At 39.0% G+C, this 12,124-nt stretch overlaps 1 protein-coding gene across 6 annotated transcripts in view; it reads left to right on the top strand.

Annotated features, from left to right (window-relative positions):
* Positions 1 to 10,670, top strand: part of pcdh9 (protocadherin 9) — a 175,078-nt gene extending 164,408 nt beyond the window's left edge. For 4 of the 6 annotated variants that reach the window (XM_028979371.1, XM_028979368.1, XM_028979369.1 and 1 more), the window contains one exon: positions 8,581 to 10,670. In XM_028979371.1, the coding sequence (XP_028835204.1) occupies positions 8,581 to 8,930 (350 nt within the window). In that variant the 3' untranslated portion in view covers positions 8,931 to 10,670. The remainder of the gene's footprint in view (positions 1 to 8,580) is intronic. The other 2 variants (XM_028979375.1, XM_028979372.1) reach the window with 1 other exon arrangement.
* Positions 10,671 to 12,124: the final 1,454 nt, after the last annotated feature.

Here is a 12,124-nt window from a genome sequence, read left to right as displayed (position 1 = left end):
ACATGGGTAACATGTTACTGCGGTGAAATGCAGTTGTCAGTCAACTTTAACATCCTTGAAGATGGTCATTATTCTTCCCTCAGCCTATGAGCAGTGAGCGGTTGTACTTACAGTGCCTTTATTGTATTCAGCTTTTCATTTCATCCATTCATCTCCTGCATCCCAAGGCTGCAAGGCCCATTTATGGTGTTCTTTGTTCTGTGTTCCTTGTAAGTGTGTGTACCATATGTGTACTGTATACCTTGTATTGTGTGTGTAGACTCTCTCTATATATATTATATACCATATGTGTACTGTATACCTTGTATTTTGTGTGTAGATATTTTATTATATTATAAAAAATGAAGAAACATTCTCAGAAATGTACTCATATTTTGTTTTTGGTAATGCAACAGTAATTGATATTTTAATAAAGATTTGACAGACAAGCATACATACCTTGGTCTCACTATGGTGGGATTAAAGACACAAAAGGGTGTCTGATGAGAACAAATGAAAGGTTAATACTGAGTTTAACATAAGTGAACGTTCCTCTGGTATTGTGACAGTCTTTAATATTATGATATTAACTGTTGTTATCAGCCTTCTTTTCATTTTGGGTGTCGAGCGGGAGAATATGGTCTGCGCTGCTGCTTTATGGCTGTGATGTTGTCAGGCTTGGTATTGAGGTGATATTTCAATTTCCCATGTGCTGCAGTGATCTCGGTCCAACCACAGGCCCTGTCCTCACTCTGTTGTTGTACAGGTACACACTTTGTCAGGTCAGATATGCTTCAGCTGATGTAAAGCAAGAAAAAAAATGTGTTTATGACACAGTCAGAAGAAGAGTAAAGGATCCAAAAAATGAAAAAAAACTTTCTTACAAGGACATGGAGGACTTTATTTAGGTCAAGGCATCTAAGAAAAGTTATTCACCAGGGTACAAGTCATCAGGGCATATGGATTGACGCTACACACACGACAACTTCATGACTTGGTTTTAAAATAGTGTAAAGCCACGATGTGTGCTGAATAAATGAAGGAATTAAAAAATGATCCTCACCCTATTTGCGTGTGATGGTTAAAGCATTATTTACCAGGGTTCAGTGACCCTGGTAAATAATGTTTTAACAGTCTCTTTTGGAATCCAAATGAAAGACTTTCCTTGACAGGCTCCTTTTATGGAGAAAGGCATTCTATCTAATCCTGATGGCCGGTCCTGAGCTGAATTCATGGGAGTGCTAATCTGAGGGTGCTAATGTATTTATTTATTTATTCTTCACTGATGTCTGCAGTCATAAAATAAACATTGATAATACCAAACAAGCTGGGATGCCAGCACAGAGCCCCTCATTCCTTTGATAGGCATCCAGGGCCCCAGTGATTTAACATCTTTGGAGGCGAAGCTTTAAGGAGTTGTTTGCTGAGGATCAGAAGATGTCTGTAAGGGCTTCTAATGTATTAGATGTCCCATAAATTATTTCTGAAAGTCTAATATGCTGTTTCAGGCTAAACCCTGAAGGAGTGTCTTTAAAAGTTGACTTGACACTTAAAGCAGGTGACATTATGGGAGGCCTAGGTTCAAGTCCAGTTCTGGAACTCTGTCTAAGGAGTTTGTATGGATTCTTCAGATGTTTTCCTCTCAAATTCTAAAGATATGCAAGTTGATGGATTGATTTGCCCTTGTTTGTGTGTGTGTTTGATGGAAAACTTTGCATCCTATGACTACTGAACGTTCCAGTTGCCATTTAACCCTGACCTCAGTCAGGAGATATAAAAAGTGAACTGATGAATTTCATTTGGCGCTATACTTAACTGAAAGACCCTTCTAACTAGTGAGTAGAAACCTTCTGAGTCCAACCTTCTGATGAAACCACAGAAAAAGTACAGCACATCCTCTACAGTTGACATGGGGCGTGTCTTTTAATCAGGCATTGTTTTGGTCTACCCTGGCAGCTCATGCCGTACCTTTGGTGACGTGATGAATTTATTTACATTTACATTTACAGCATTTATTAGACACCCTTATCCAGAGCGACCTACAATCAGTAGTTACAGGGACAGCCCCCCGGAGCAACTTAGGGTTAAGTGTCTTGCTCAGGGACACAATGGTAGTAGGTTGGATTTGAACCTGGGTCTTCTGGTTCATAGGCGAGTGTGTTACCCACTAGGCTACTACCAGTACTGAATACAGTAGATGTGTTACATGCTGCTGCTATTTGTGATGTCTCAGATGACACTCACACTGCATATTAATGGCAAAAGCAATCGTGTCTGAGGAATAGAAATGTACAAATTAGCTGAAACACCGGGATGGAGTAGCGGATCTGCACTGAGCCAGGCTAATTTAGTTAGAGTCGAGAAATGGCTGCAGGTCATCTGGTACAATCAATCATGGGTCTGAAATTATATCCTTAGGAACAGGAAGGGAGAGAAGAGAACTAGAAATATTTTGACGAAAGTACAGCATCAGCCACGCCACTGTTTGTTTCTGATTTTTCCTATTTTAATGTACCCTTTAAAAAGCATCAAGCCTGGGTGCTTAAAGGAGACAATGATGTTCCTGTTGATTCTGCCCATTGATCTCGTCACGGAACCCTCACATTTAAAAAAGGGACTTAAAGCACTTTTTCTTTTGTGAGTAAGTAAGTGAGTAACCCTTAGTGCCAAGAACATTCTCACAGCATTGCTATTTTCATAAAACCGTTTATGACCACCCTGAAAAGGTGGTAAATACGTGGTTGTGGTCATGGCTGCATGAGATTAATAAACAATAGAGGGGGGCCAACAATCCACAGCCCACATTATTTGGATTATTGTGTGTGCTCAAAGGTTTGATGTTATTTCTTTTGCTTGTTGATGAGGCTCTATAAAGAAGACTAAAATACCATGCAGTTTTTTTCCCCAAAGGTGTTAAAAGCCTTGTTGAGATTCCACATAAATACTATAATCAAAATAGACTGACATTTACCAAATTTAGCAGAAGAACAAAGATTTTTTTCCACAACCAACATTGTTTGTAAAATAGTTCAGTAGCAATCGCTCTATAAAACAAACAGCCTACAACCTCATCCTTTACAGTAATAGATGGCATAATTTTTATTGAAACAGTTGTCTAGAGTTGGAATGCGTGAGGATATGGAGCAGGTTTCCCAGCATGCCTTCTCTTCCTCTCTCTCTCTCTCTCTCTCTCTCTCTCTCTCTCTCTCTCCAGCCTCATTTGTGAAATTCATTTTCCTGTCACCACGGCTCAGTATCTAATTCATTCCCTATGATTCTTCATGTCAGTCCCATAATGCTGCTCTCTGCCAAGCATCTCAGGAGCCCATTAAGGGGACTGATAGCGACGGACTCCTCAAGTCAAGCTGGGAGGGGTGGACACATGGGGGTGGGGTTCTTTTATGGGGGAGGGGCAGTTGACGTAGTAATCAACCTTTCAGAGGACCATCACAATCAGGACATGGAAATTTTCCCTGATGATTTTAAAGGCCCATCTGTGTAATAAGGGTCCAGTCGCGTGAGGATCAAGGCGACATGTTCTTATTAAGGGACAGAAAGATGGAGCAATTACCTCCATCTTCACTATTCAGGATGGTAATGAGACAGAAGTGCCCTGATGGTGCGGCAGCAAAACGTATATAAAAAATGGCCTCCAATTTTTCTGTCAATGCAGATGGTAAACACATTAACTTGAGTGTATAAAGGAAAAAGTTTGACCTGGAGATTAAATTGTGTGAGATCTCTTGCAAGTGTAAAATCATTATAGAGAATTGAGTAGATATTTTTAAATCTTTTGAGTTTGATAGTACTATGAAGAATTATTTACACTGAAAGAAACAAAAAACACACACAACCAGGATATTTTCATGAATTAAAATCTTTAATAATAAAAAAAACGATCTTTACTCTTGGCTTTGCCCCAGAGGTCAAATTAATTAAAGGCTGCAATTAGTAAGTCATCAACATGACCTCACACAGATTTGTTCCGCAGACTTAAAACTTAACTTAAAAGCAAGAGCCATGTAAAAGAAGTTCCTGTTTAGCTTGCTCGTTTTGCTTAAATTATAAACATCCTTTAAGTTCAGTATTTGCCGAGGTGTCTATCAACATGCTGAATGCAATAAACCACACAAGCTGTTTAATGTGCACTATTCATGTTTCTTTGAAGCTGAGTTCACAAATGTATTTTTCCATATCATATTTACTCACCCATTCTGCTCTCAGTGAATATATCATTTATTTTTCTTTTCATGTATTTATTCTAGCTACGCAGACTGAGTATGTGATGAGTTGGGTTCATTCAAAGACATATTCACAAAACACTCAATGTAATTTTGATGACACTGAGATATAGCGATATGGATTATGAGAAGTATGGGCTATTTCTCTACATTGCTTAGGCAGAAAGGTTCAAGAGTGCAGAGGTTTACTCATCCACTTCTTTGGAGGTTTTTTGCTCCTGTTAAACTTGAGAGAGAGAGATGAGAGAGAATGTGTGTGTGTGTCCCAACATGTTATTGCAAACAACTTCTAATATGGTATTTTTCTCAGTGTTTTCGTATGTTGTGTTTTGAGGCACTGCTGTGGAAAGGCTTTACTCTTCAGTTTATGGTAACAGTCATTTAGATCCCCACTCAGTTCAGCCAGGCACATCCACATATTTTAAAATGTGGATTTAAAATTATTGAATTGTGTAGCTTTTTTCATCTTAATCCAGCCTGCCTCTGCACCATATATAGAATTTCAAAATATTTTGCAAACACAACGAACCCTTATCAATAGCCCAAAATGAAACATTTTGGAGGCTAATCACCTTCCATATAGTTATGTTTTCATAAACCTGCTTTATGCACTTCATGCACTCATCAGCGTGACTCTGGAAAACATCATTTGATGTTTTGGACTGCAGCTTTCGGTTGAGGTGTCTGCGGGATGAGAAATGTTAATGTTAATAATTTCTTTTATGGGCACACAGTATGCCACAAACCAAACATTGAGGGCATCAAACAGAGCCCTGTTGGGCTTGACAGAGCCATTGCTGTCCAAATGCATCCTGGAAGATGATAGTTTGTTCCTTTCGTTAGGGGTGGTGGTTTGGGTAAAGTCCCCTTCACTGCTAAAATGACTGCTGTCAATAAGATTCCTGAGGGAATGCAGATCACACACTCTCCACACTCCAAACTGCTGCTGCAAAGGAGCAGCTCTGTATCACTCTACTGCTTTCTTTTCTGATCGATGCAGGCCGAATGTACCAATTATTGGCAGTCTAGGGTCATTTGCACAACTTGTGTTTAGGTGGTAATGGGAGAAAAGGTGTTAAATCTGAATGTACCCAGCGGATTGGACTGCATGGGCTAAGGCAGAGGTGGTTCATTTTCTGCCAGTGGACTTTTGACCAAGTGCATTAATCAAAAACACATTTAGATTTGTGCTATGAGGTGTGGACTTCATTACAAAGCAATCATTCACATTCTGAGACTTTCACTGCCAGCCTTGTTTAAAAAGTGAGGGCATAACATATGGACAAAAGAACTAGAACATATGGCTGGGCAACTGTACAATCTTGATCAATTATCACAATATAATTCAGCTCGATCGCAGTGATCAGCTGCCAGACAACTCGAATGTCCCGGAAGTTCCAGGAGACTCCCGCATATTGATACCGGCTCCCAGATGCCCACAAATTGAAAAAAATTCACAGAAACTAGAGCAGGCAAACAAGAGCGTGCATCGCGAGACATAACCATGTTGAACACAGACTAGAGAAATTTCTCATGTTGGGATGTCTGTGCTGCTGAGGTGCTGGAATATGGAAGCAACACACGCAGTACCACTTAATGTGGTTCACTGTAAAGCTGGCAAAGACCGAAATGACTGATAACGGAGCAGAGGAGGGCATTGATAGTCCTTGTTTAATGTGTTAACAAAAAACGTCCTCGTTCAAAATCCATACCAAGTCTAACCCCAAAAAATTCTCCACTGCACCTGATATTACACCCACATGTTAACGGCATTAATATACATAAACCTTCCATAAGATCCTCAAGGACCTTGCTTTGTGCATTCACAGTCATGCTTGAATTGAAAAGGACTTTCCCATATAGTGTCCACAAAGTGGCATGTCATTGTCCCCACCAAAATTTACAGACACATTTTCCTGGCATCCATAAAACCCAGAAACCATTTGACTGGCAAAAAAGAGAAGTGGGATTTGTTCCTCCATAGAACATGTTTCCACTGCTCCACAGTCCAGTGGCTGTGTGTTCTACACCACTCCATGGTGATGTGAGGCTTGTGTGCAGCTGCTCGGCTGAGCAAGCCCGTTCCATACATTAATGAAAGTGTGACTTTGTAACTGTTTAGCAATGGAATCAGCAGAGCGTTGACGGCTTTAACACGCCATGGTCAGTGACCCTGTTCTGTGACTCCAAGTTTTTTTTTTAAAACTTCCACTTGCCAATGATACCACTCACAGTTGACAGTATATATATCCACAGAATATCCACCAGGGATAAAATCTGTTGCATTGTATCACAGTCACTGACCTCACTGAAGTGACCGACCTCTTCAGAATAACCCACATGAATGGACTACAGGGCTAGGTGCTTGGTGCTTATAGAGCTGTGGTAACACTGGTAACATTGAAGGACGACCTGAATTTAATACTGAAGAGAGTGTGGTTAAAGTGTGTGTCCCAATAACTTTGTCTGCATAGTGTAATTATAAACAATTATTTCTAAAAAATAATCATATCAATCCTTCTTTATAATTCATGTTTCTTTTTTTTCCAACCTGTCAGTGACACAGTTGACATATGAAAGTGTTTATGTGTATCTGTGCTATAATCATTCACAGACAAAAAAAATATTTAGAATATTACTATTTTTTTTATTATTTAACTACAATTATGACAGACAAGACTGGGGGACAGAGAAAAAGGAGAGATAAATTACAAGTTGAGGAGAAAGTTTGCATATAGAGGAGGGAGAGAAAAAAAGGGGAGTGGGTGGAATTTGGAGAAGGAGGAACAATCACTGACAATCTGCTTCGGTACCTGCTTAAAAAAACACATCAGCAACCAAGATCTGTATAAGTCACAGTAAATAATGAATATTAAAAATGTTATTTAACAGTACACAGTTCCCTTCCTATTAATACAAGACATGTTCAACCAGTCCAGACACTGTATGTCTGTGAGTATGTGTAAACCTCTGTGTGCATACGTGTCTGTGTGAATGCGCCCAAGCCCACAAGATGGGCTCTATGTAAATCTCGAAATTTTAAAAGTACCTTTATAGGTTAACCCCTTAATTTGTGTATTAGATTACATGCATTTCAATCACTTTCCATAACCGTGAATTCCTGCTCCGGGTCATGGTTGCTGGAGCCGATCCCCGGACACACATACACACACACACCATTCTACCACACTTATTTATTCCATGTAATTACTAAATTTATTTTATTACTGTAGTAATTAAATAGCAGCCCTTCATCCATAATCCCAAAGGCACTATAACTGTGAATTGCTCTTTATTATTCTAACTGCTTGTGTTCATCACGGTCACTGTGCTGTACACGCAGTAATGGCTTTATCAATATATCAGAAACACTTTTATGATTAAAACCATGATTTGTCATGCCCACTGTACGCGGATGTGGAATTAGGCAGTCACCAGTTATAAAAGTGCAGTCTTATTTTCAGCACTCAATCATTGGGTACTATGATTATTTCAGTTCGGATCAGTTTAATCTCCAGATCCATGAGTTATTCTGTTCTTGTTTCTCAAATGTTGTGCATTTTAACTTGCGAGTTCTTAACTTGTATTGAAATGTTGGGGGATATTCTGGCTCTTTTGTGAGCAGCATTCAAGATCTCTGCAAGGGTTCATTTTCATGCGGACGACATGATGTCAGATTACTTGATGACTACATTTACATGATTGGATGTCATTGACGTAGGATGTATATGCTGCAAATGCCGTTCCTTTACATCCGGCCCTAGCATTAGTAAAATAATATTACAATGTTGTATGATTTTCAAATGAATTGTTTGGTGCTGTATTCTATTTTGCCCGCCTCTGCTAAGCAATATTTGGAATTTTCGAAACCTGTGAAAGTCTCTTTTCAGCGCTTCAGAGGGAAACGCCCACTCAGCCATTGTTTCCAGAAAGAACAGTGAATAAACAAACAGCACACTCTCCCAGAAACACTCCATATGCAGTGGGAAAGGGGGGTTGTTGGGGAGGGGGTGGGGGTGCGGTGTGGGGGGTTGTTTCTGAGTTAATCCCAGACCATAATAAAAAGCTTTACAAGATGGCAGGTTCTGTTTTTCTGCATCATGCACAAACGTTTTACACACATGCAACCATCCACTGATATTGTAATAACCATATTTCTATGGAAAATTAATTAACAACTGGACTTGTCCCTCTATTTCATTGCAGCAAAAGAAGCAGCATCTGGGTGCTTTGCCATTAGCTGAAGCTCAGTGTGGCATGAATAAGGACAGAAATGCTGCTTCTTTAACTCTGTTGATAGAACTTTGGTTGAATAGCATCCTAAATGTTCACTGAGTGCCGTGTCCATTTCTTCCTGCAGATGGGCCCCTCGGACCTCGAGGCCTAGTGGAAGCCACAGAGATGTGCACCCAGGAATGCCTTGTGCTGGGTCACTCAGACAATTGCTGGATGCCCCCGGTCCTGGGCACTTACCAGACACCCAAGTCACCTGTTTCCAACTTTGCCAATCAAAAGGAGTGGTCCAAAGAAAAACTGCTGAACGGGCATACGCTGAGCCGAACCTGGAAAAGCGAGAACACGCGGGTCCAGTTCGGCAGTTCGGAGGGACACTTCAACAGTGGAAGTCATGTGGCTGACATTCCGTTAGCCAGCCTGAAGTCCTACCAGCACGCCTCTGGACCGGAGAACCCAAAGGAACAGCAGCTATAAAAGCCGTTGTTAGCCTGAAAGGCGACTTGTTCCAGCCGTTGTCCTTTTTTCATGTGGCTTTTGTTTTCCCTTGGGGTTCTTCTAGATTGATGCTATTGCGACTTCAGTGTGATAGTTCTGTGTTTGGAGTTAGAATACTAGACTTGTGCTTTTGCAGGAACATATACTATGCGATTTGACTTTTTCAGTGGAACCACTGGTTTTATTTTCAGAGATTCCTTTCATTGAATCACAAGGGACTTGCTGCGATATACAGGCACCTCCTGTGTACTTCATCTTGATCAAATTTGAGAAGGCTCTACAGAAAAAAAGAGAAACTGAAAATGGAGTATTCATATGCATATATAAAGATATATTTAACAGTTTAAACTGATATTATGGCTGACCAATATATACAGATATCGTGATGTGGTTGTTATTGAGCTGTTTTGGGACTATATTAATCTACACCATCAAAGAAAAATGGAATTACAATTAAGAAAGCATTGTACTAATAACACTGTTAGTGGACACTTGTTTAGTCTGTCATTGTTGACGTGTTTGTAAATAGGACTTAATACTAACCAATTTTATGTAATTGTAATATTTCACATGGATTAGATCATGGATTTCATCAATTAATATTGTTATAATTATTCTTATTGCTACTTTATTTTGTCTTTTAATTCTTTATTTTACAAATTTGTCAGTCAGAATGAACATACTGCTAATGCAATTAAATGAGGCTTATTTTCTTTAAAAATTGAGTGATAAACACAAGTCATTGATCATAAACCTGCACAGTTCTGAAGTCCACATATGTTCAACTGGGACAGTAGCCCTTACAAACCTATTTTTCAAACAAGTTTTTACTATAGAGTGTTAAAGCTTAATTTTTACTCAAAAAGAAAAAACATTGCCATTTCCTCGAAAAAAAAAGTTAAAAGAATGCAACAATTCAACAGCAATATATTTATAAATGGATGGATATTTTATTTTACTCAATCACTGTTGTAAAGCTTGAATTTAAATTTGTGATATAATTGAAATGAGTACTTGCAATCTTGAAAACACGCACTTCATTCTACAATGTAATTCTGTTCAACATACTATGTGAAAATGATTGAGTGTAATTTTAGATTTCCTGTGCCTTCATGGTGTGATACCAGTATTGTACGGATTAGAAAACACATGTTGGCAACACAAATGGCTCTTTGCACTTGATTCAGGCTGTACAGAGTGGATGTTTGGCAGGTACCAACATATTATCTCACCAGTGCAAAAAAAAAGAAAAAAAAAAACAATGGATAATCATTGTCTGAAAAAGACATGCACAAGCATGTGACTAAAATAATTAAATTGCTGGTGAAATGTGGGGTTTTCCTCCGTGTCACTTTTTTGTTGATTTTTTTGTACCTGCTTGTTGGCATGGGTGCCATTTTTCGAACAATGAAGCATGCTCAAAACAAAAAGCTTTAAATTGATCCAGTTAATTCTTGCCATTCTTTCATTTCCTTGAAAAGCATTAATTTGTACATGATAGGAGCATTCATTTTGTATAGCACTTCCATGTTTTATGTCACAATATGAGAAAAAAAGTGAAAAAAAAAACAAAACAAAGGAAAAACAGTGGGATGGAGTGAGTTGCTTAACTGCAGTATGTCTGTTGGTCGTGGGGGTGTTCATCTTAGATATTTAAACAGTTAATCCTTGTTACTGCTACAGGTAAACAGCTATTGCAATAAATGTTTGAAATATTTTCTTGCTTGTTCTGTGTTCTTTATTGTGACATTGTATTCAGCATGTTGCTTTGCTCATTTATTTGTTCATAATTTTATCTTGTCTGTCACATCGCTGACCGGGGAAGGAAGCGCAAAAGCGAGACATACTGGGAAACAATGATTTATTAACACAAAGTAACAAAAACAGGCTTGAGGGCCAACCTGGGGAAAACAACAGAGGGACCAACAGAAACAAACCCACTGGCGTGTGGCAATTGCCAGGAACTAAAAAACATACAGGAGGTAAGTAACAGGGCCCACATAAAATGTCGCAGCCCCGATCGGCTGCTCAGAAGGTCCTCATAACCGGGCTCCAGCCACACCTGTTCATGGCTGGAGCCCTGCTGTCAAGCAGATTGGTGCCAGCGGGTTTTCCCAGCTGCACCCAATCGTGACATTGTCATTAATGCTATGTATTTTACACAATACTACATATTTCAACCAAAAAAATAGATGTTTATTTTAATAGTTCATGAAACCTACTAGAAATTCATTTGATCAAATAAACAGAAATTATGTCAGATCAATCTGATCTTTGTAACTGTGTTTATAATATATTTTAATGTATTAATATTATAACTCGTGTTTATTTTGTGGTGTTACATGGAAGGAAAATCCTTGATCATTATTTAATTTCTAAACTGAAGACAAATAGTGTTTTTTTTCTCAACTTTGTGACGCCCAATTCTGAAATGTCCACACCTTTGCACTTTTCTTTCCTGATGTCCATTAGTGTGCAAAGATGTTGGATGTGCCTGGCACATCAGCAGCTTTTAGTTTGCTCAGCCAGTAGTTTCGTGCTTTGCTCAACTGCAAGTTCATTTGCATGGCACTGATGCCTGGTAATGAAGGGCCAAGCACACAGTCTAACTGTTAAAATAATTACATTTCTTATTTATTTATTTCATTTTCTCTATCCAGTCACTGCTACCTCCTCTTCTGTGTCTCGCCCCCTCCATTTCCCATTGCTGTTGATGTGTTTATCTGGGCTCCCCAATGGACCTGCTTAGACTCTTATTTGCCACGCTTGCTATCAACTTGGGCAAGAATAGCTTCAGAAAAGCTTCAAAGCTAATTGCTTTGGAAGTGTGAGGAGAGAAAAAAATTTGTGTCTCAGCACCAAGAGTGGAAGAATTTTCCCAATCATATTAAATTTCATAAAGTACAGCTGGAGAATCTATTCTGAAGAGTGAATTGGAGTCAATAATTCACCAAATTCCTTCTGCTTTTTAAAAATGTGCTACCTAATGAAATCTGAAGATTTTTTTTTGTGAATGGCTTCATCAATCAAAGACAAACTTGCAAGATACAACCTGGAACAGGTAGAAAGGCATCAATCATGCTGACAAGACCCACAATCAGGTTACAGGCACTCTGCGTTCAGGACCATGGACAGAGATGGATTCGCTGAAATTACAGAGTTCTTCATATTAA

Source organism: Denticeps clupeoides, chromosome 5 (assembly GCF_900700375.1).
Source record: "Denticeps clupeoides chromosome 5, fDenClu1.1, whole genome shotgun sequence".
In the NCBI taxonomy this organism is placed as follows: Eukaryota; Metazoa; Chordata; class Actinopteri; order Clupeiformes; family Denticipitidae; genus Denticeps; species Denticeps clupeoides.
This window is presented reverse-complemented; position numbering and strand designations above follow the sequence as displayed.